Genomic DNA, 24,650 nt, shown 5'->3' with positions numbered 1-24,650 from the left:
TTTCATGAAATGACAGTAAAATTATATGATAATTGGTTTTTTACCCTTCTATCTGGCAACAAAACTGACACCTTTTTACAAGGAGTCATGTTTGCATAGACCGCAATACCTGCAGTCATAATACAAACAAAAGAACATAACTCTGATAATGTGCACTGTCCTTGAAGTTGATTGGTCCACACCCGAGACAGCTTTCCTTAGAGCCTAGTCTCACATGGGTTGGACCAGATGACGCCAAAAGGCGCAAAAAGGTGTCAGTTTTGTTGCCAGATAGAAGGGTAAAAAAACTATTATCATATTTTTACTGGCAAATGAGGTTCCCATAGAGTAAAATTATACTTTTTCTTTTACTGCCGAATCAGGAAAGACATGTGATAGGCGTCGTTTACAACTTTCACGATTGAGAAGTGAATTGTAATTGTTCCACAAGCTAAAATAAAACTGACAATAGCTATGCAAGCACACGGAGTATAATGTATGTCTACAATGTGCAGAGTAAAATCAATAGTATGTGTGCACACGTATACACACGGGTTCTCTCCGCACGTTGTGCAACACGGCTGTTAACATTCAACACGATATCCAAGCAATGCCGTACATTCATTAGAACATGCCCTCTCATTTAAGCACAACCACGGGTTAACAATACAAATCCGGCAAAAAGCAGAAATTGTTCACCGAATGAGCGACTTCTTCTCGCTGGTCTCCAGGTCCCCTAAACGTGCAGAGCTCGGAAAGCAGCAGGGACAGCAAATGGAGCCCACCCAGGCCATCATCGTTCATTCTGTCCTCTCCCTTGCCTCACAACACTCCAAACCAGTCGCTTAATCTGTCTGTAATCTCTCATTAACCCCCCCCCCCCCCCGAGTTGATGGTTATTTCTGAAGTCTCTTACCACATGATCGGTTCCCTTTCATCTCGGTCGTTGTGCATTTTGGGACAGAAGCAGAAAGCACGCCAGATCGAGTGCGGCTGCTCCTGCATGGTTCTCGAGGCCAAAATAGGGGCCAACACTGAGCAGCGATTTGTTAGAAACTAAAAAACAATCCATTGTATGTAATTATGCACGGTGTTATCCAATGAAGTTACACTATATGGCTTGCATGCATCCACACAGCATCTACAATCGCAAGCCCCAACCACCCAAGGGCTTTAATTGTTGCAAATACGTCACTATATATCATATTCACAGCCCATACGACAAACAAAAATACATGCAAGCACAAGTTAAAACAACCGAATATAACAGGCCAATACTAAAAAATACAGGGAGCTTGTAGCGCTGTATTCTTTTTAAATTAAAATGTCAATTATAAGGTCAATGACGTCGCAATTTTCTAACTTAAAATATCCGAAGACCCTATCGAGTAGCATGCAGAAGATTCAATAATTGTTTTCATAGCTTTTAAGACATCCATCTTCATAGAGTATACTTCCGTGCGATTATATTAGTGTTTACATCAAATTATAATTGAACCATTCACTCCCGAATGAGTGTAATTGTATGTTATAGTATAAGATGCCCAAACAAACATTTTACAGAGCAGTGCGTAATATTACGATCAATACAATAGTGTGCTCTGCATCGTTTTAAAGTAAAATGTAGGCTCTGGAGATTCAAATCATTTTATATATCATATATTTGATATTAAATTGGATTCCAACACACTGAACTCATTGTTATATGTGTATATCGATTTAAAGTGACAGAAATAAACTGTAAAACAAAAAAATAGTTTTGATTGTACAAAATGCGTGCAGATTTCTGTTTGCGCGGGGGGGGGGGAGTTATCTGAATGCATGCAACATCCACACTCAACACAAAGATAACAAGTCATTATTAAAACAAGTCCTAAATTTCTTTCCATTTTATTTCCAAAATAAGCATGTGAAAGGCATATCATTGGAGCTTAATCAAGAATTCATTTTTTCAACAAAATCTTAAATTATAATCTGTACGCTGTGCTTTATACGCAAAACATGTTACGTTGCTTCATTGTGCAGGTTTGCTGTGAAGTAAATGTTTTGTTTGCAGAGTTAAATTAAATATAATATACCTCAATAGTCTACGATGTGGCAAGCTGGACAGTAATTACCGAGCCACAGCAATTCAATAGCTTTTCTTCTACAACACTGGCCTGGTGTTCATATTATTGGTGGCACTAAATTATAACAAAAATGTACACACACACTGATGACCAATGAAATGTCAAGAAACCGATGTACCGCTTCTAATATAGTTACTGCATATAGTTGCAAAATATAATTCCGTAAAATCAACAGGTATTCGAATCGGTTAGCGTTCGCCAAGAGTTGTAATAAGTATATTAGTTTGTGCACATTAAACATTTGAAAACAAAGATCCCCCATACAGCCTTAACGTCTATAGCTTACACATTAACATACCCTTTAGGTTACACTGAAATTCCTTATGCATAAAGAACGAGTGTGCTGCTTACAGAAAAAACACCTTGTGGACAAGATGATTTCTCATCCTGTTATCTGAGAAAATAAATAATTTTATCCACAAAAAGTAAATAGCAAGTGGAAGTATTTAGCATGTGTGATCGGGCCGAGTCAGACAGCAGCAGCAGCTTCATCATCTGCAGAATGACATTTCACCCTCAGACCGTCGCAGAACAGATGAACCTGCCACAGGAGGCCTCTTTATTGATAATTTTCCGAGAATAGGAAGAGTTTCTCACTTGCTGGCAGGTAATTCCAGGTACTTCCTCTTAGCACAATAAAACGATAGGAAGATGCGGAAGAGGTGTGGTGTATGTGTTATGTGCTGCACCTTGCTGCTGTGACGGCATCGGCGGAAACGTGCCAAAAGCAGCAGCTAAACATCATACTTATCACCTCCATGTTATCATTATCATATGCTATTCGTTGTGCACGATTGCACTTTATTTTGCGCGCGGTTGCAATTAACTTTGCTCAGTCAATGTTAGCCGCTGCGGTCACGACGGGTTTCTTTTTTTTCATTCCTGCTGCTCTATGCCCCTGTACCGTTCCCGTTCCGCTGTAATGTGCACTGATGCCTACTTTACTGAAGGGCGATATTGGCACATAAAATTAAGATTGATTGATATGCATTATTATTCATCTCTTCATAATCATGATTGAAAAAATGAATAGGCTTCAGCCTTTCCAGCAAATGTTTCGTCATCTTCATCATCATTAGCCACTCTCTATCCATTGCTATATAAAGACCCCCACATGCAATCCCCATCTCTCGTGATCTGGGGATAATCAATTTGAGTATTTAACATTAGTTGATCTAAACTGATTAAATGTTCAATATACTATATCACACGTATTCGAAAGTCTGGCAAAGGACTAAAGAAATGTGTCCATATCGGCATTATCAGTAAAAATATTAAGTGTATTAAACACGCCCTTAAATGCACATTCACTATGTCAGACTACACAGCAGACAACACAAACTACATACCAGAAAAAAAACACTGCGAATAATTACTTCCGCGAGTCACATTTCATCATTCGCTGCAGATTTAGCTACAACGCTTTGCTATATTAGCACACGTACTGTATTAAGACAGGTTGATGACGTATCTGTTGTCCCTTTATTTTGCATGGGTCTTCTCACACTCTGGTTTCCTCCAACGCAAATACAACACTCAATACACCTGCTCTGCCACGATTCCCGAGGAAGGAACATTCCTAAGATCCCCTGAATAAAATAGTATCAAAGAGTTAAGAGATGTACACGGAGAAATGGGGGAGAGATGTCGAGGATTAGGAGGGGGTTTTTATATGAACGACCGCGTTTGGAGTCAAATTATCAAGGCGTTCAAGGTTGGAATTTGACATTCATCAACACTGACAAAGGTTGGCAAACCTCAAATGGCATTCTTTGCCATGCCCTCCTCCAACATGGACAATGACTCTTGACTACCTACAACACGCACCAAACATACAACCTAAAAACAACACTTTCGTGGGTCGAATGTCTCATTGTTATCACTGATGCAACATTAATTGCATGGCTGTGAAAATTCAATTCACATTACATTCTTGTGGTAAGGCTGCTCATGAAGTTCCTGCCGTCATGTTTGTAGACGTTCAATATCTTTGCACGTGTGGGTCAATGTATGCCAGGTCAATTGAACCAAATTTGATCATCTTAAAATGTAGGCAGTATCTATTTAAAAGGCTGCTCAAATCAATATTTAAGCTGTGGTACATTAATGGACTACGTCTTGACTGCTTACACTGCGCCAAAGTGTTTACCAAGCTGCAATACACAGTCAACCATGTAACTGCAATGCTATTAGCAGGTGTGCTTCTTTGAATGAATATATTTTATTTATAGACAGTAGATAGGCCACAATCTACTGTCTATAAATAACAATTAACGAGTTTTTAAGAAAATGGAAATTGGTTTAAATGGAAATAACAAGAGGCCAATGTGTATTTGATCAGAAGTATACGCCTTAAGATTGCAAATGGAATGCCAGAATTGTAGATTGTGAAAAAATAATACATGTATAATACATCAATATTTTTAACACGTAGGCTTTCGCGACCAATATCCTTAAGAGGTTTTTTTGGGTTAGATCGCGTAAATATATGTTACATATACATTACATTATTTTTGTGATAATTATTTTCTATTGCACCTTATGAATCAAATGTATTTAAATGCTTACAGCATCCTGAAATGTCGCGATGTGGCTGAATTTGGATGCTATATAAATCCTAGTTGTAATTTAAGAGCGATCCTAGCACATCCATTGAGGTGTTCTTTGCTGTTTACTTAAATCAGTAGATAATTGACTAAACATGATTAGCTTGTTTGGTGTAAACACTTAAATACCAATCATTCGTTCACACGAAAGTGTAACAAAAAAACAATTATGCGTGGTTTATCATTTGCACAAATTTAAAGAACCAGGCTCTGCACTGCGTTGCAACTGATTTCAGAAATTTCAAGCATAGTTTAATGAGCTTATTCATCTGCACCTTATTAAAGGGGAACAAAAGCCAATATCCCTAACAAAGCTATAGCTCTATGAGTAACTCATTCATACTTTCCTTTTGTCACACACACCTTGTTTGCAGCTTGCAATGAGCATCACTATATGGAAAATCAACAGTGACTATCCTATGGAGGAAATGACCCCTACCATAAGAATATGGAATTTCCACCACTGCCTCACAAGGACTGCCAGTGGAGACAAGCCCTTCCCCCTACTCGCATGAGCAAGGGAGAAAACGTTGACTTTTTATTGAATGAAAGCCAAGCACAGATACCCTTGTCTGGGGGGGTACCTCATTTCTTCTCGTTACTCGGCACCTTGACATTAACCCTGTGCCAAGCAGTGGCCAGCACGCCACGCAGGTTCCAGATGGGTGCAAATGAGTCGGGCTGCACATTGTAAGTGCTGTCCACCGCCTTGCAGACGATCTCCAGGTTGCGCTGCCCGTTCGGGATGGGTGCCGTCAGGCTCCACAGCTTCCAGGCCCACGCGCGACCCTCGTCCTGCGGTCCCGAGTCGTTGGAGGGCGGCAGCAGCTCCGCAGTCTGCCACGTGCGCCCGCCGTCCAGCGACACGTCCACACGCACCACGCTGCGCCCGCCGCCGCTCCATGCATATCCGCGCACCGTCACCTCATCCGCATTCTCCGTCAGCTCCGTGCCATCTACAGGCTCCGTGATGGCCGACTGCACCGGCAGCTCCTGGGCCGGCGAGGATCGGCGGTGGGGTTGTGTGGGGGGTATTAAAGGATCGAGTGAGCAGGCAAACGGGTGCAGAGGCAAATTCCTCATCTGTCCCTTTCAACAAGTGAGAAACAGTCATGATTTGAATCTTTCATGACTGCAGGAAATCCATACTCTTTGGTTCTTTCAGTAAAGTCACATAGGTATAAAATAAAATAAATCACGATGTTTTGGGCGCAACACAAGCATCCGTTATCGAATTATGGAATGTGCTCATGTGATGACGGACGCTTGTGTTGCGCCCGAAACGTCGTGAATTATTTTATATTATACCTACATGACTTTACCGAAAGAACCAAAGAGTAAGTGAGAAACAGCATTCATAGATATGTATTTATTCAGTTAAGGCCCACTGAACTAAAAAGCTCTTTTTCAGAAGCGACCTGCCCATACATGATAGCACATGCACACTCCAAATATATATGCGTCATGGTCGGGATCGAACCCGCGACCTCCTGCATACCAGGTAATGTCGTTAGCATCTCACCACCCTGGTGCCCCATAGGGAGGAAGTGCGTCCGAGCGGTTGTCCACCGCAGAGATCGATTTATGGAATCTGCTCATGTGTAAGTGCGAGGTGGATTGTTGCATGTGGAATTGTGAGAGATGGCAACAGCTTTGGCAGGCCTTCATCCAACGCTAGATTTATGATGGTTGATGATGACGATGAAATGTTATGCAAGGGAGATATGGGCGTGAGGTTTAGAGAACATCTCAAAATGAGCCAACGCCAAAATAAATCAAACCATCTTTGTCAATCACAATGCCTCATAACTAATAAATGTCCTGATAGTACATCAGATTTAGGCAATAGTCCTTCTAAGATACAGAAATAAGACTGTCCAAACTGATTGAAAGAGACCAGATTTTACAGTGTGGTACCTTGACAATGCTGGGAGATCTGAAGCTAGTTGACATATAATAATTGTATTATCAGATGTTGGGTAGAAAGCAAATGCCTTTTGAAAGTGATTGGTTAAATGTCACCATCTCCAAGACTCTCCTTGCTACTCAGTCAAAGTTTCCTGGATTAACAAATTATATCATGACATCAATTGGCCACCCCCTCCTCTTCTACTCATACATATTTCTGGCTTAATATTAAAAACAATTCCAATATATATTAAAAAAAAGACTATTTCACTCTAACGTAGACAGCAGAGGGCAGGCCACCGGTGTGTTGAAGCCACAACTTTTACAATTTGAGTACGACGTTTCGCTGGTAATTGCATCCAGCATCATCGGGCAATTCGCCAGAATGGTGAGGCTCTGCCGTGTCTCCCGTTCTTATATAGAGCAGCAGCAGGGTGACGTCATCATTAACTGCTGCTGCTCTATATAAGAACGGGAGACAGAGCAGAGCCTCACCATTCTGGCGAATTGCCCGATGATGCTGGATGCAATTACCAGCAAAACGTCGTACTCAAATTGTAAATGTTGTGGCTTCAACACACCGGTGGGCTAAAGCAGTGAACTATTTGTCTTTTGTCAACGTGACACATTTTTTACTGATTGGCCGTGTCGGGTGGTGGAGGGTTACGACACATTTATAAATAACGCGATCTAAACCCAAAAACGTTGATTATGAATAACATTGGTCGCGAAAGTCTACGTGTTAAGCAGAGGGCAGTGCGAAAAAATAAATTGTCATACTGTACTTTTATACTCCAACGTCTATGCCCCTTGCCTTCAGTAAACCCGCATTTATCAGCATGAAGTGTGGTCAAATAACCCCCCCCCCCGTAACCCACACAGTGTGAGGATGCCCTTGTCCAGCAGTGGACAGACGCGACGACCGATGATTTAAAGGTTAGTGGAACATCAAGCAACTCAGCTGGCTGCCTGATGAAAGTTGTGAAGCTGTGATGCACGACGGGCTGGACTCGGGTATAATGATGGCACCTGTATGGCTGGGGCAGTTTTGTAGTCGACGGTGTCCCAGTCGACGGAAGGTGAGAAGCCCTTGTAGTCGTTCTGCTGCCAGTGGCTGAGGCTCTCATCATGACTGAGCAGCACGCGACCCAGCCATTTGACGTTGCGGGCGCCCACGATGCCGGGCACGATGGCGCGCAGCGGGAAGCCGTGATCGCGGGGAAGCTCCTCGCCGTTCATCTCGTAGGCGAGCAGCACGTCGGCACGGCGGTCCAGGGCCTTGTGCAGCGGCACAGACGCCCCGTACGCGCTGCCAGTCACGTCCTTGTCCAGGCCCTCAAATTGCACATGCCCGTTCTGACACACGCACAAAGCAACGCAGTCAAGAATGGTTGGCTACAATGTATATACGTATATACATACAAATGTCTCCCAGCTCAAGCGAGTATTTGTGGGGGAGAGAGTGTCTTTGTTAGTAGGGGGGGGGGGGTACTTTCCACATTTTTCTGGAAAGGGTAAGTCTAAAAATCGAACTCCTACTTATTTAATAAAGCCTGGAGAGATGATGGGTTGAGTAAACTGCTGATGGAGATTCGAACTCGCAACATTGCAAATGAGAGTCAAATTCTCATACTTGGCTAAATTACAACTGCAGTGAAAACGTAAATACAAAGTTCTGTCAGTTGGACATGTTTTGAGAAGGAGAAAGTATGGCAGATGGTTTAAAATACATTAAGATAATCTTTAGCATTTTGTGATTCATATGTTTATTACTTAGTTACATTTAAATTATAGAAGACTACTACCAAACCACTAATTGGAACACATTAAGGATACTTGTCAATATTTTTACGTAATGTAATTTCAATAAAATTTATTTACAAAATGAATTCATTAAAGTTGGTCAATGCTTACAAAAATTACATATATTTATTGCCATAACATTTTGTGCGGTGCCTGGTCATCTGCCTAATGGCACATTAACTTTGCTAAATTTGCCAACCCACTTTCATCACAGGTGGATTTGCATAATCAAACCCCAGCACTCCCAACAAAAACGTTAACCCTTTGCCGTTCCGAGATGTCTACAAGTACCGTTCACCTCAGAATCTCGGAACGCGCAAGCGGCGCAGAGTTAAATTTATTTAAAGAGGCATAGCGCCGCTGTTATTTAGACATTGTACTCACCGCATATAACTGTAGCATAAGAACGCACCCGATGATAGCTGGCGCCAAACTGTGCCACACACCCTCCCGCATGGCTTTGTGGGAGCCTCGGTACCAACAAAGTTATTTTATTTTTTCTTTTGCTTTCATTTTGATGATACACAGGTACGTCATAAGAATGGAATCAGAATAAAAACTGATGACGTACACGAACGTCATCGGAACGGGAAAAAGTTAAGATGCCTTCACAACCAACTTAGCACCGCCGCATTGTCACCTGTGGAAGCTGATCTTCTTTCACACCGGCATAGAGCAGCACATCGCGCAGAAGCACCCCACCCCAGCGAGCCGTCCCGATGGCCGCTATGCCCCACTCCAGGCCCTTCACTTGCCGCACGCGGTTCATCTCTGTACGCCGGTTTCCCGCGCACTGAAGCGTGGCGACCACCTCGTGCTTCTTGAATTTGCTCTTCAGGTCGTGCAGCGAGAGGCTGATGGGCCTCTTCATGCCAAGCCCTTGAATCTCGAGGCGATACGTCTCTGGGTCGATTACGGGCACCGGCAGGTGGTTGCGCTTGAAGAAGATCGCGTTTGGGGTGAGGTACGTGTCCGCCAGCAGCTGCGACGGCGGCTCGGCGTTGAAGGGCTTGAGGCTGTTGATTCGGAGAATCGGTAGTCGTGCAGGATCAGTTGAGTACGGGTCAGAGAGGTCCAAAGACGCCACCGTAACGGAGCTCTGGTCCAAGCGGCCGATGCGGTACTCCTCCAGGATCTCCAGCACGTGTTCGTTGTTGTGAACGGCGTACATGGCCCAGAACGGCTCCAAGGCCCCACCGGCCGCCAGCAGAATCTTGTCCCCGCCCGGGTGCAGCTCCACGAAGGCGGTGATGTCATACACACCACCCTTGTACGACACCCAGATCTTGTCCGCGGGAGTGCGGTGCTTGGCCACCTCCGCCTCTGTGTAGATCGGCAGCTCTGTCACTGCGACCGATTCGATGGCTTTCACAGGCATCTCTGCATCTGAGCGGCTGGGCATTAGGGCTGCCTTTTCCTTGGCTTGAGACACCTGCTTGTATGACAATCAACAACCGACACGATGACGGTCGCTGAATGTTCATTTTCACTTAAGTATTTGTTCCCTACATCTGTAAAAACACCTCTCTAGTACCACTAAAAGTACTGCCCCATCTCTTATTAAAGCAGAAAAACATCTACCTGATCCATCAACCCTTGCCTCCAAAGTGTTGGATTATAAGCATTGACCACCATTTCACAATGAAGGGGAAACAATTCATAAAATTTATCGCAGCCTCTGTGCCATCATAGATCCCACGTGATCCACAAAAAGAAGCACATACATTGAATACACCTTTGCTGCAATGGCTAAAAATGAAGCTTAATTATTTTAACCCTACCTACTTAACATTGAGTTCTGCTGCACGCACTATTGTAACATTGATAAATAGGACCACAAACATCTAACAGATGATGCTTTATAAACATTTGTTTTTGGCTTAGATCATTGCTGCTGGTCAGTAGGAACACTGTGTCAACTCATCTCAAAACCCCTGTGTTCATGTTCAAGCATCAGATGCCAATCATAGGCTCTGAGAAACTTCAGTTAAAATAAATGAAGCTTACTGTTGCCTGTGTTACACAACCAGCTTTCACACTTTGGTTATTGAGTTTCAAGAGCAGTGTTTACATAACGTCTGCCCTAGATCAAATTTTCAGTTTGATCTCAGATATAACAAATGCTCCTACTGGTCATCACATCTTTCCTGGGCTCAGCTATTGCACCATCACCTACAAGTCCAGTGTATGTTTAGTGTGGTGGCTAACCTGACCTGTCAGTCCTCTTAGAGAAATAGATGTGTATTATTACATTAATATATCCCATTCGCTGTGGTTAGTACAAACTGTGAGTTGTCAGTATGAAGCCAGTGTGCAGTTTGGAATTAAGATTTTCAGGTATTTAAAATGCGTAACACTGTAAGGGCAAAGTTTACCTGTCGACAAGAGGTGTTTAGAGATGAATACATACTTGCCTTTGTCAAAATATCACCAGTTTTTAAGTTTTGCATTGGAAATGCATTTGTATATTGATGTGATGCTACGCATATATTATTGACAAGTAAAACATTGAGACGTATTCATGCACTCACATGTAAGTTCTGATACAGTCCCAGGGCCATAACTGTACCCACACCAAGGGCAGTCCCCAGCAGGATGACGTGACGCCGAAGGCCTGTCCCATGCTCCGACTCAGCGCTGCCTGTGCTGTAGTGAGCTGCCGAAGCCTGCATGCCAGCAGTCACCCGTGCAGAGGCGGCCGGAGCCAGGCACCTGCAATTACAGTCGTGCTGCAGTAAAGAACGATTCTTTGTCGGTATAAAATAATTGGTACAGTACACAAAATTAAAAAACTAGTATCTTGTACTAATGACGAATTACCTAAATTATCAACAGAAGGTGTATATCGGATTAATTGTTTATGTGGCAGATGCTATTTTGGACAGACGGGACGTAACATCAGCGTAAGACTAAAAGAACACCAAAGAAATATTAAATTATCTCAAACACAACTGTCGGCAGTAGCAGAACATGCTTGCCAACAAGGCCACTCAATTGATTTTGATAACGTTCAAGTGTTGTGTAAAACGAATTATTACTGGCCAAGACTAATTAGAGAATCCATTGAAATTTAGAGAAATACAAATAACTCTAATCGCTCTGACAGCTCCAGGCTTAGTGCGGCCTGGAAGCGTATTATTAAATAATACATATTACAATTCCTTATAGGGGAAACACATACTAATTGACTGATTACTAACGTAGTATATAATTACAATAACCCCCCCCCCTCCGCCACCTCTGATTTCTGCACCTGATTGGGTATAGTGATTGGGTTCAGTTATTAAATAATACACATTACAACTAATTACTAATTACGAATCATAACAATTAACTGATTACTAATCTATTATATCATTACAATACCCCCCTCCACCTCTGATCTCTGCACCTGATTGGGTTAAATGATGATGTCACCCTGCTGCTCTATTTAAGACCGGGAGCAAGTGGAGGGCTTCACCATTCTGGCAAATTGCCCGATGATGCTGAATGTAATTACCAGCGAAACGTCGTACTCAAAAACTGAAAATGTTATGGATTCACTCTTCAACACACCGGTGGGCTAAAGTAGTGAACTATTTGTCTTTTTTCAATGTGACACATTTTTTACTGATTGGCCGTGTCGGGTGGTGGAGGTTTGCGACACATTTATAAATAACGCGATCTAACCCAAAAACCTTTATTATGAATAAAATAATAACTCACACGAGAGTACAGCGTACACACAATCTGTGCGTGCAGTAGGGCGCTGACATTGGCCTACCAACGCGAACAGCCTAGGGTCAAACTTGTGCATACAGTTTGACAGGTTTCAATATTTAAGGTCAGGGTACATTTCTTGAGTAAAACACTTTGTCATCATGTATTTAGAATGTGCCTGGGGTTTTATGATGTATTATTTTTAACTGCTGCGAGTTTAGACTAGTCGAGTTCACATTGTGCTAGGCCACCCTTTACTGACATTTTAAGATGATGGCTGCCAACTGTTCTTCTATTACAATGTAGGGCCCTAACTGCAAATCCATACTCACAACAATGTAAAACTATGTAGAGTACAAGCAGAGCTCTCAATATTTTAAGAACGGTGTGAGATGTACGATTGGCCATTCATTCCTTGAGAGTTAATTGAACAATTGGCAACAAAGGGGAGTGAGAATATGACCATTTGACCAGCTGGCTAGGGTGGAGTGGGTGCTGTTAACAAGTTCGCTGACCACTGTAGAGAGTTGTTTTAAAAAGTTTTACACTCAGGGCCCCACCCCCTCCAGTTAACTTGGTAAATCTATTCATATACATGCATAGGCAATTACATGTTTGGTCTTCCTCAGTGCACTGCTGCCTCTATTTGACATGATTAATAATCATCCTCGTTCAGATGAGTTAATTTCATCCCGTCATAGCCAGTCACGCTTTGGTCTTTGGTGGGTAGTCATGGTCATCGTCATGCTTGATGATTTTTGTACACTCAGTCACCGGAAACTAAAATAAATAAATAACTACATGCTAAGTTTACAGGAATTTTTATGACTAATTTCATTTACAAAATGAACACTGCCGAATACAGATTGCCAAGCTTCTGAAACGCATGAGACACTATGCGGGCACATGAAAAAAGCTGAATGTGCAAGTCTCACACCAAACACATGGCATGTATCATGTTATTTTGAAAAAGAGATAAGTGTTGTGCAGGACTCGTAATATTAGTATTCTTTATGTGGTTTTAATACCTCCACTTTTGTGCAGAGATCAACACCACAACCAGTCATGAAACATCGTACAATCTTGAGAGCATTAAGTCACATTGTGTCAATCAGAAAACATATCACAGAATTGGTATGGAGAGTAGAATTAATACGTGAATGTAAATTATATTTAGTTAATAAAAACAATCACTGCAAACCACAATAGTAAAATGGCCAATATATAATTAGCTGGCCCTCATATTTTTAAGTTAACTTCACGCAAACTTTAGTTGATCATTCACTGCTGCATAAAATATGTTTAAGAGTAAATATCAACTTTCACAATTGAAAATATCACTATTATCTTTCCATGTTTTTATTTGCAAATTACGTCAAAGCAGTGTTAAGTGACAAAATATACAATACGCCACTATTGGATGAAACAAAACTATATGTCCAAAATATTTGATGCTGTTTGAAATATTGACCATTGGTATAATCTGTTAATGGGCAAAAACAAATAACAGAAAATTTTCAATATTCCTGACAACTTACAGTATATACCCTTACTGTACCTTCTAAGTATGAACATGGTTCCTGATTTATCCTCCACTGTCATGTGAAACCTGTAAAACAAATATTCAGGTTTAGTCGCTGTGGTCTTAGAAATCAGAGAGAACTGAGTAAGGCCCCCATGAGTGGTGCACTGTTACAATAACCCATTTCAAATGTGTTCAGAAGAAGTCATATTACTAGTTCTCATCCTAAAGTAAAACTCAACAACATTTGCCAATAACATTGCCTCGAACAGAAAAACGTGTAATAGGCGACATTTTGGGCAAAAGCTCTATTTCCTAGCACGTGAATGATTAATGTGTTGAGTTTGTGTTATCTTTGCTTGTGCACCACTGCCAATGCAGTATAAACAAATAATGTGTTCACCTAAAAAAATGTCCCTGGTCAGGTCCATGAGCCACATCAGAATTGATATTCACTGAAAAACCCTTCAGCCATAAAACTTTCATGATGGGTAAAATCAAGCCTGCTTTATCTAAATGTCACTTAAAACATGTAGATGATTCAAATATAGGAAAAGTGGCCAGACACTACTACGTCTCAATAATATATCAAAAGAACAAGCAAAAAAATGCTCTGACCAGCTCAGTCAATTCCACTTGTACCAATACAGGGATAAAACAATACTTTGCTACCTCCCATTTTTTGTTCTGTTTCATATGCTTCAAAGCTTTTATTCCATGGCCTTCCACAGTTTAAAATAATTAAACTTACACTCTCCAAATGGACGAACAATATGTTGAGCATTGCCGCATTGGAAAGTAAAATGCTCTGGGAATATGAACCTGGTCACCAGGCCACCCACATAAGTGGTGTGTGATATTTGAACTGATCTTGGGCGTTCCCCTTTATCAACCTACATTGACCAGTGTGGTGAAATATGGTCAAAACAAAACCCACGGCCGACATGGTATGTGGAGGTAGGTCTTAATCATACGGTGGATTAAAGGGATGTAAATTATTATTCGTTTTGTATAAATGACAGACTGTAAATTGCAGCCCTCCCCCTTTCCTCCATCTTTCACAATGCCTCCACCCACTCTTTACCAAGACGCATGTAAAAATTAAATGTAATGCAATACGATAATGAGGATGACTTCGGAGTTCCTTACCTAATTGATGGTCCACAGACTTGTCCACTTACAAGGCGTGCATGCTTCAATATCTGCAGCATGGCTGTGCTAAACTATGTAAAAGATACAAAAGGTTATTGTCGATATTTACTTCAAATGCAATCTTCTACTGAACTGCCTGAAATTTGTATTTGAAATAGGAGATGCAACCGTGGTTAGATACCAGAGCAATTCCAACAATGTCTGAAGATAAAGCCCTCAATGCTTTCGTGAATGTTATTCCAACACTCTTTCAGCTTGGCAATTTTTCAGATAAGCCTCCATGGGTCTTATGCAGAATACAATATAGTGATCGTGCAGGACTATTTCTCTTTAACACCGCAGTATAAATCCATGAAGGTGCAATCTAAAATGAAGTATTTTATTGTCAACGTGTCTCCCCATACAAATGAGCAGTGAGGGATGCTCTGCTTCATTGGTGGCTCTGAACAGACACTGCAATTTCATATTTCCTACAGTCAACCACTTCCCAAAAGGGGGTACTCATTTGTCGACCCCATAAAACCAATGGGTTGAGTTGTATCCTGGTCAGGATTTTAATTTTGCTGCTTTTGATCGTTAGTTAAGCAATGCACAAAGAGATACATTTGGCTAAGTTAAAAAATAGTTATAGGATACATTCAACCTTTATCTGTTGTACATGTGAAACTCTATATGTAATGCTCTATTTGTCATGTGCACTTATTTTAGAATGCATGCTAGCTACACCAGTTTAGTGCTTGTCAGAACAGGCCAAAACTGGACTGCGTCAACCAACCTTGTTCACAACAGGTTTACACTGCACACATCAATTGAAAAATAGAAACAAAAAAATTCCAAAATAACTACAAGAGCAAGGGCAAATATGCCATATTTACACAAAAGAATACCTTACCTGTTTAAGATTTGTATGAGCAGGTTACGGAGGTCTCTGTGGTGGCCGCACTGACTGGAACGGGAAAACACACAGGAATGCACTTCCAGTGTGAGCCATGCAGGAATTGTCTTTCACAGCAGAACTTTGCGCAGCAAAATAAAAAAAAACTTCCGTGTTATCCCACCAAGACCTGTGGAAACAACGTGGACTATTGCACAACGTTATGTAATTAAATGAATGTATTTGCAGTGCGCAATCTCTTAAAGATTTACACACCTTTTTGTGAGGAGCTGTCTGGAGTATAATAATATAATGAAAGAGAAGATGTAAACGATGGGATTGGGAGCATTGGGCAATTAATTAAATTGAAGTGTCAGAGGATGCAATGCAGAGTGATCTGAGCATGGAGAGAAGACATTTTTGATGACAACTTCCATACCTCTGTCCACCTATGTAGTACCTATGTAGTACAAATGGGTACACCAGTCAATTCATTGGTAGGTTGCAAGTGTTGGGGTTAAGTGTTAATACTCCCACCTATTCGAAGATGTCTGACCAGCGTGCAAGAGTAGGATGAACGTATTGGAGTCCTCTCGGTCTCTGGCTTGAGATGGCTGCCACCTATGGGTCAGATGATTGTCTGCCAGTATTAAGCAATTGGTAATTAAATATTTAATTTGTTTTCCATAAACAGTGTAAAATTTTGGAAAAAAATGTTCACGAACATTAATTGTCTCGCACAACGAGTATGTGTGCAAAATGTCAGCTCGATTGGATCACGGGAAGTGGGTTAAAAAACGAGCGAAAGATTTGCACGGTCCTAAGCAAGCAAGCAAGCACGCAAGCAAGCAAGCAAGCGAACTTAATATAAAGGATTTAAAAAGCAAATTTTCCGCAATAATTATTTATTTTCCCGTGATTTGCAAACCCGATCAGAAAATCTTGCGGGGTGTGTCAAAATCAGTTCTCGTGATGTTAAAGCAATCGGAAGACGCGTGGTATGAGCAGCTGAACACGAAGCTTTACATTCTGTTGCCGTATAGCTATTGCCAAGTCTGATGACGATTGGCCCCATATTCCACAGGCAGATATGACTCGTGCCTTAGGCTTGATCGGACGGTTCCTCATTCAATGGACCCAAATCAATGGTCAATATTGACCTTTTTTTATCAAGTCTCGGTAGACTGAATAAACTTACGAATCCCGTCAAACTTTGCGACAGGGTCAATTAAAGACTGATAAGGAGATTTGTTATACAAATTTAGATTTTTTAGACTGTTTTAGGAAGACAGCTGTTTTATGCTGCGCCAGTGTACCGCCAGTATGTCCATGTCCCTCTATTGGAGGCCCTTCTGCTACTAGTGGCATGAGCAAGACATTTCAAGGGTGCACCTTTATCTTTTATAATATAATCAGTATGATCACACAAGTTGTAAATAAGATTGATATGACTCGATTTGTATTTTATCCAACTAAAGTAAAATCTAAGGTTAGTTTATGTCATGTATTTAACCTGGGTTCACAAACCTGAATCAGAATTTAAAAACATTACTAAAACAAGCAAATCGGGGGTTTTCTAACACTAATCGCAGTCAAATGCGTGATCCCAAATGTCAACATAAAGGTGTCTATGTTGTTTCACTGTTATACAGTTCTAGAGATACAAGGATGGCACTTGTGAGCTTAACATCACTCACAATGCATCCTCAGAATGGCCCTGAAGTCTGAACTTAAACACTTCGGGCTCATGGACAAGGGCGGGTACTCAATTGGGGACTTAAACCAACTTCGAGGCTCTTCACCTCTCTCCAAAGTACACAACATGCAGCCAGTGGTTCCGCTTGAGCAACGCGCAGAAAGGAAGCACCTACATTCCCAAGCCATTTCATCGTGTCGTATACTCGCTTCATTACAACACCTCCCATGTTTAAACAGTCTCAAGTTAATTTTGTAGTCCATGCATTTTGACCAAATTCTCGTGCGCATGCACACATTGTACAAAGCGGCAAACAATAACTCTGTGGTATTAATGCGGAGAAAATACTTCAGTGGTGTACAGGCTTTATGCTGAGTAGGGCAGTATCCTGTTATTGTCAATAAACATTAATCTGCCAGGTTACAGAGTCCAGTTTCACTCAAAATTACTTGGTTATCTAGGGGGTACAGTACGATACTGGGTGCTGTCAGTGTAGACTGGAAAGGTACAAGGCTGTATTATATAGTCGTGCAGGGAGGGGCTGGGTGGAGAAGGAGGGGTGGGGCTGGGTGGGGAGGGTGGGGAAGGGCTGGGTGGGGAGGGTGGGGCTGGGTGGGGGGTGGGAGGGGTGGGGCTGGGTGTGGAGGGGCTGGTCACCCCGTGGTGCCCTTATAAAACTCAACGTTTAACCTACTCACGCCGGCTTGTGCCCGCCCTCACAGTCGGGCATATTTGCGGAATACACCACGCCGCCGTTGACCCTGGCCATTGACCGAGCAACCCAACGTTCCTACCAGCTCCCTCCGCAGGAATGTGTTATGGCACATGTACAGCCTCTGCGCACCGTGGGAGTTATATGATCATACTTCACCACGCTGGTCAGTACGAACTGATGAAGGTGGGGAGCATAAGAGAGGTAGGGGCATATAAGTATAGTGCAGTACAACAATGGATTTTGCTGAAATGCCCTCTGCTGCACAGAATAATGTGTGGCGTACAGACTGTGAAGGCACCAGGACACGTGGCGTCCGTGTGAGTGGAATGCAGAAATGTGTAACATTGGAATTCATGACTAGAGAATGAAACCCGTCCCATGACTACTAAGTCTACGTGTCAGACTGCACAGTAAAGTAGTATACTTTATAGCCTACACCCAGACATAACACGTAACGTCACTTCACAAGTTGCAGTCACATCAAGAAGCATAGGACGTAAGGTTTGCAGTTAAAGCAAACATATTGTACACAACTTGGGTGACATATGAAGTAGTGGTATCTGAAGTAGAGTGATATCTGGATCAGTGGTATCTGGATCAGTGGTATCTGGAGTGGTATCTGAATCACTGTGATATCTAAATCAGTGGTATCTGAAGCTGGGTGGTAACTGATCCAGAGTGATACCCGAAGCAGAGTTGGTATCTGTACCACAGTAATAGCTGAAGCGTGCACACTTCCACCTATCCACGCACTTCAGTCTGAACAGCAGTAGCGTGCAACATAGCACCGCAATGTGCCGGCTGTGTGCTCCATCGCTACGTGCACAGCACACACACAGTACGCGCACGTGGGCACACAGTACGCGCACGTGGGCACACAGTACGCGCACGTGGGCACACAGTACGCGCACGTGGGCACACAGTACGCGCACGTGGGCACACAGTACGCGCACGTGGGCACACAGTACGCGCACGTGGGCACACAGTACGCGCACGTGGGCACACAGTACGCGCACGTGGGCGCTTGCTTCAACAATGCTATTACAGGTACTATATATAACCCCGCAGGTGTAACCCTGGCAGCGTTTAAGGATACATTGCCAACACACACAACAACAGCCGCCATTGGCGAATGACGTCACCACTTCGCTTGTGCCAGGCTAGGTGCACCTTGAGGCTCGCTGCTGGCAGGTCACGGAACAGACCCAAGTGTTGTGGGTTTGAATGACTGAGATGACTGTCAGACATTCAACCCATAACACCAACTTGCAGCGCTTTATCCGCCCGGCGCTCCGCCCGTTGTAGTGAGCGTCGGACCTCGGCCCTCCGTTGTTGTTGGAGGGCGACTGCCTCCAACTCCCCAGTGCCTCAATGTGCACCTAGCCTGGCACTGCCCCTCTCAGCGTCCTTCACGAGCCTTCTCCACAGAGGCCGATCTTGTCACCGCTGGTCCCGGTCATAGTCAAGTCCACTCAGCTCCACATCCTTCTTGTACCACATGAGCCCTCGTGTCTCCTCTAGCCCATGCAATACTCGTATGGCCCCCTCTACCCGGCCAAACAAGAAGCTGAAGCTTCTGACACAACGACAGACTGTTGAGGCAAGTGCTGTGAGCGGCACACAGACACAAGACCCGCTGAAAGTGATCTTGCGCTTCCTCCTGTATTCTACGAACGCAGCCCAACAGCAGCAGCAACAACAACAACAACAACCAAACCCAACAACAACAACCGACACGTACCGGCAGTCTCGTGCGCAATGCAAATCACGTAATGAGTGCGACAAAGAGGGTACTCACAAGGGCCCTGGGTCACCGTATCACACTACTGGTACTGTGTGGTCAGTCCCTGGCAGTATACAACAGCCCCCACCCGCGTCCTGGTTGCGCTCACTGCCACCTAGTGGTGGCTGCCGCGTGTCGTGATTGGTCAATTCAGGCTGCGGCCCCCCTCTCAGCCAGATTGGGAAATACCATTGGCTGGGGTAGACGGGGGGGGCTGCCTTTGGCTCATGACCTTTAGTGAAAGGCCCAAATGCAGATGCCTGGGTTTGATCTTCCACGAAGTTCATGGGTCCAGCCTAAATCGCATCCACTGCACAAGCATGAAGCTAGTTTTGTTTTACCAGGTAAGACCCACTGAGCTATATAGCTCTTTTTCAGAATCGACCTGACCACAAATAGTAGCTCAACGAAGTGGCTTATCATCATGTGGAAATGTACAGCAGCCAAATAGTCTAAACGCATGTTTCTAAATGAGGAGGGAAAAACCGGAGGACCCAGAGAAAAATCCACATGACCACAGGGAGAACATGCAAACTCCAAATATGTGGGCGTCGCGGTCAGGATCAAACCCAATGTTTCCTGTATACCAGGCGAGGGAGTTAACATCTCGCCACCATGCCGGTAGGTCCCTGATGCACAAATGGAAAAAAAAATATTTCCGGTAGTGTGCTACTGCGGTTATCCAGAACAGACCGTACAACATATAACGACGCAATGCCCGATCCACAAATATGAAGGAGACATCAAAGCAATACACTCAGCTGCTCCTGACGCGATTAGCTGGCGTTACCACCTAAATGTGAAATTTCAGTTGTTCCTCTGCATCTACATCAGTCATACGAAAGACGAAGATGACCTTATTCTGTTTAGGAGATGATTGTTCGTTTTCCGTGGTTAATCTTTGATCTCGAGAGCTCGCAGTTATTGTTTTATAAAGTGTTGGTGTGGGTGGAAGTGGCACTGCATTTAGACAGGGCATTTGTCGTGATTGAATTAACTTTTTCACTGTGCTCGTACACTATTGTGCAACTTTTTTTCATTGCTCGCCACTGTTGTTTGCCCTTTTAAGAAATTAAATTCCACTTTGAACAACGATCGTTTTACCAGGTATTTTGTACTGCAGCGCAGTCATATACTGCAGTACGTTTTTCAGACTTTGCAGCGCTGATTTATAATAGTGTAAAGCCTGTACCTCCGATTGACACGGTTGGCTACGTACGGTGCGAAAGAAGTTCAGCATACATACGTATAAGATCCTGCAATAATAGTATGTGAGAGAGACCCATTGTACCCGGAGAAATCCCATGCATACGAGGGTATAACTCTCAAAGCTCGCACAGACGTGATCACTAAGGGAATTGTTGTACTGCGCCACAGCGCGTGGATTTGTAGCGTTTATTTTCATTTGTTTGCTGGTAACTGTGTATTTCATATCGAAATCGCCTCCAGTGCTTTTGCTGCTGGCGGCAATAAAAGTTGTTTAAAAGTCAAAAGTCTATGCACCTTGGCCCCCATGAGACCGTGATCTCTTTTAGCTGTCTTTACTCATTACTTTCTCAGTTTAGTAGATTATTGATGCGTTCTGATGGTCATTTACAGTTTGGTCTGTTAAAAAAAAGTACGAGTGGCAGCATACTGCATATAGAACTCTGAATTTAAACAACAATAAACAGTCCAATCATTGCCATAGACTACATTTTTTCACGCAACAATGTGTCAACATTCATCCACCAATCCTTACCTTCTCCACGTCAAACAACTACGGTCAGCTGAAGCAATTTTAGTAAAATAAGTGAATTCATATATCGCTTTCATTTAATATGCAATACAATGTCTACAGGATGCCGATTGTACATTCGAACCATGTTGTTGCCACAACCTAAGTCAAACAGTTGCCTCAATTGCATTGTACTTTGAGCTTTGGGCACACTGCCAACGCATTATAATGCGTTGGCAGTGTGTGCATTATCACCAAACAATATACAGTAATTAAATGTGGAAGAGATGCCATTAGTGCTGCTAACCACAAGGTGGCACTTGTGAGCCAGGCAAATAGTACAATTGTCACTTGCAGATAAGAGTAGCAACACCCCATGATCTGCTTATGACTATAGACGCATCGATCGCCCTTTAAAAATAAGCTCTGGGAATGTATAGTGCCTTAGCGCATTCAGCAATAAAAATTGTAATACCCAATGCAAAAAAACCCATCTTTCCATTATTCCAAAGTACAAATTATCACGCTCTTCAAAATGTATCCATACAATGCGCGTTTAAAGGCCGAAACACGTGAGCGATTCCGGGAAACATAAAAAAACGCCTTTACAGTTTCGAATACAAATGTCAGATGAGATAGGAATAGACACGCGCATTGAGATTCATCGGGACTCCTCGGTGCCTTGAGTCTGCCCAGAGAGGGCGACTCGGCTCATCGGCTGCGCTATTCCCGGAGAAACCTTACCCTTTGCGCTCCACGCGTCACCTCGTGCTGAAAGGAGCATTGGGGGCTCTCCTGATTTGGAATGTGTGGCCCATTACTCTTGCGTTTCGCGTGAGAATGAACTCCAAACGCGCCGAGGAAGAAACCGACGCATTCTCTGGCGTAAAATCCAACGTCGTATGAGCCATGATCTATCCACTGCTGGATGAAGGCCTCCCCAAGTCGTCTCCGTCTCTGACGGTCTCGCGATTCAGCGAAGTATCTAGCAAGTGCACACGAGCGAATCTAGTCGCTCCATCTCCGCGTTGCACGCGCCCTAGTGCGTGTTTCCACATCGTCGTTCGTCTCGGCTATCAACAGTCATCGCTTCTGGAGACGTATCCTGCCCAAGCCCACTTACTTTTATTGCCAAGCGGTATATCTCCCCCTTGTGTATGTTCGCCCATCCGTGTGTTGCCCTTTCGGTTTCATGTGTAATCCCAAACATGCACATTCTCACGATTTTTTACGCACTTTTCAGCCTTTGTCCCAATTTCCATGTCAATGTCCATGTCTCCAAACCACGTCTCATAGCAGTGCTGCTGTATTTTTTAACTAACAGCTTTAGCCAGGTACATCGGCACTTTATGTCGTACGTAAAGTGTGGCTGTTCAAATTGGAGATTTTAAGTGATGTAATCCATTATCATCAATTTACCCCGTGCACAAAAAGACTCCACAAAACCCATTGCAGGGATAATGAACCACTCTCTGTTCTCCACGTGACTGGGACCAGACTTCTAGCTCGCACCCATTAAACACCACCACATCACTGCGATCTTTATATTCCTCTGCTGGCTCCCAATGCAATCCCGGATCTACGACAAGGTTCCGTCCACATAGACTCGCCCAGCGTCTCCCTCTCTTCCACCATCCCCTCTCATCTCACTCTTCCTTTCACTCCACGCACTCTCTGCTCCAACAAACGGAAACCTTCCGCAGAAACCCTCAGTGAACCTCCACCTGGAACTTCCTCCCACTGGTCGTCTGCTCGACCAGCTACCTGGCCTCGTTCATATCCAGACTCTATGACTTTCCTTCTCGTCTCTGTCTGTGATTGACTGTCCCGCTTGTAGGAAATGTCTATTATAGTATCTGCCTTCAACGCAGTTGTTCCGTTCTCTGCCACGTAGGCTCCGACCCCTTCACTCCTCCTTTCTTGAGTAACCCCTTTATTAAATGCTCCCATTTTCCAAGTCACGTGCACGCCCACCTTTCTTTTAGAGTTTGCTGAAATTCTGTCGCACGTAAGGCGCTGTATAAATCCAAAGATGTATCGCATTGTGTAAATCAGCTCGTGTGCAGGTGCTGGATGGATTACAGCGACGACTTGGGGAGGTCGTCATCCAGCAGTGGATTGACCATGGCTGACGGAGATTTGCATTGTATGCACAGATTAAGAAGCTGGTCTCCGAGTTAACAAGCTGCCTGCCATTGGTGATATGGAATGGTTGTGAGCACCGTTGGGAAACATTGTTTATCAAGCTTAAAATCTGACCTCCACGCCGCGTGACCGTATGTGTGCTGCTCATAGCAGGTGTTACATGCTACGGATATTTTAATCTAACGCGGTAGATACATGGACACCTGACGTTCCCCTTGACATTTCTATTTACCTCGCTGAATAATATATACTGGGTTGAGTACACAAAGTCCAAAGTGAGTTACACAGCTCTGCCGATCGCAAACTATTTCTGTACTGAATTCGGATATCCTGATTAACGGAACCCGCGGACAATATATGCCCTCTACTATATACGCACACATACGAAGCAATATATTGACGAGATTCACGAGTCCACTCGATTGTACATACAGTACTTTACAAAACGCATGACATGCACGCACGAACCTTAAAATAGGGATCTGTAAAGAGAGCGCAGCGCAATTAAAAATTTAAGTCCATCGATTTAAAACCCCGGATCAAGTGGATAGGGGGCCTGCCTTGGCTGCCCTTGCTTCTCTTGGCCACACAGAAGAAGCGCCCCGGTGGCTCGCCCTTTGGAGAAGAGTGTGGGTGGTGGTGGGGGGGTGTTCTGCACAGGCAAACGAATGCATTAATGCGAGGAGGCACCGCTCATATATTTGCATGGCTGTCAGCTCTTCGCACTCTGGGCGTCCGTCACCGCGCCTCTGCTCGCGTAAATTGACTCGGGAACCCGTCTCTGGTTTTGCTTTTACAGGCGCTGAGTTTGTGCAAGAGGGGCGCACACATCCTCGCACACTCTCACGCACTCTCACCCCCCTCTCCGGTCCTGTGTGAGATGCACACAGGACCCCTCCTACCGGGAGAACGCCGCCCTTAT

At 43.6% G+C, this 24,650-nt stretch overlaps 1 protein-coding gene across 7 annotated transcripts; it reads right to left on the bottom strand.

Moving 5' to 3' along the window:
* Positions 1-3,761: 3,761 nt before the first annotated feature.
* On the bottom strand, positions 3,762-24,517 carry SUOX (sulfite oxidase). Of its 7 annotated transcripts, none has more exons than XM_078871340.1 (8): positions 24,434-24,517; positions 15,691-15,744; positions 14,796-14,869; positions 13,683-13,733; positions 10,957-11,137; positions 9,066-9,860; positions 7,652-7,978; positions 3,762-5,707 (listed from the first exon to the last, which is right to left on the bottom strand). In XM_078871340.1, the coding sequence occupies exons 3-8, from the start codon at positions 14,855-14,857 to the stop codon at positions 5,300-5,302; spliced, it is 1,824 nt and encodes a 607-aa protein (XP_078727466.1). In that variant the 5' UTR covers positions 14,858-14,869; positions 15,691-15,744; positions 24,434-24,517; the 3' UTR covers positions 3,762-5,299. The 7 variants fall into 7 exon arrangements, with proteins under 7 accessions (XP_078727466.1, XP_078727503.1, XP_078727450.1 ...); XM_078871377.1 differs by having other exon boundaries at positions 14,796-14,864; positions 24,434-24,511; XM_078871324.1 differs by lacking the exon at positions 24,434-24,517 and adding an exon at positions 19,882-19,976.
* Between the last annotated feature and the right edge of the window lie 133 nt (positions 24,518-24,650).

This window comes from Lampetra fluviatilis, chromosome 2 (assembly GCF_964198595.1).
Source record: "Lampetra fluviatilis chromosome 2, kcLamFluv1.1, whole genome shotgun sequence".
Taxonomy (NCBI): Eukaryota; Metazoa; Chordata; class Hyperoartia; order Petromyzontiformes; family Petromyzontidae; genus Lampetra; species Lampetra fluviatilis.
The sequence above is the reverse complement of the archived record's forward strand: the minus strand, read 5'-3'. Positions and strand labels throughout refer to the sequence as shown.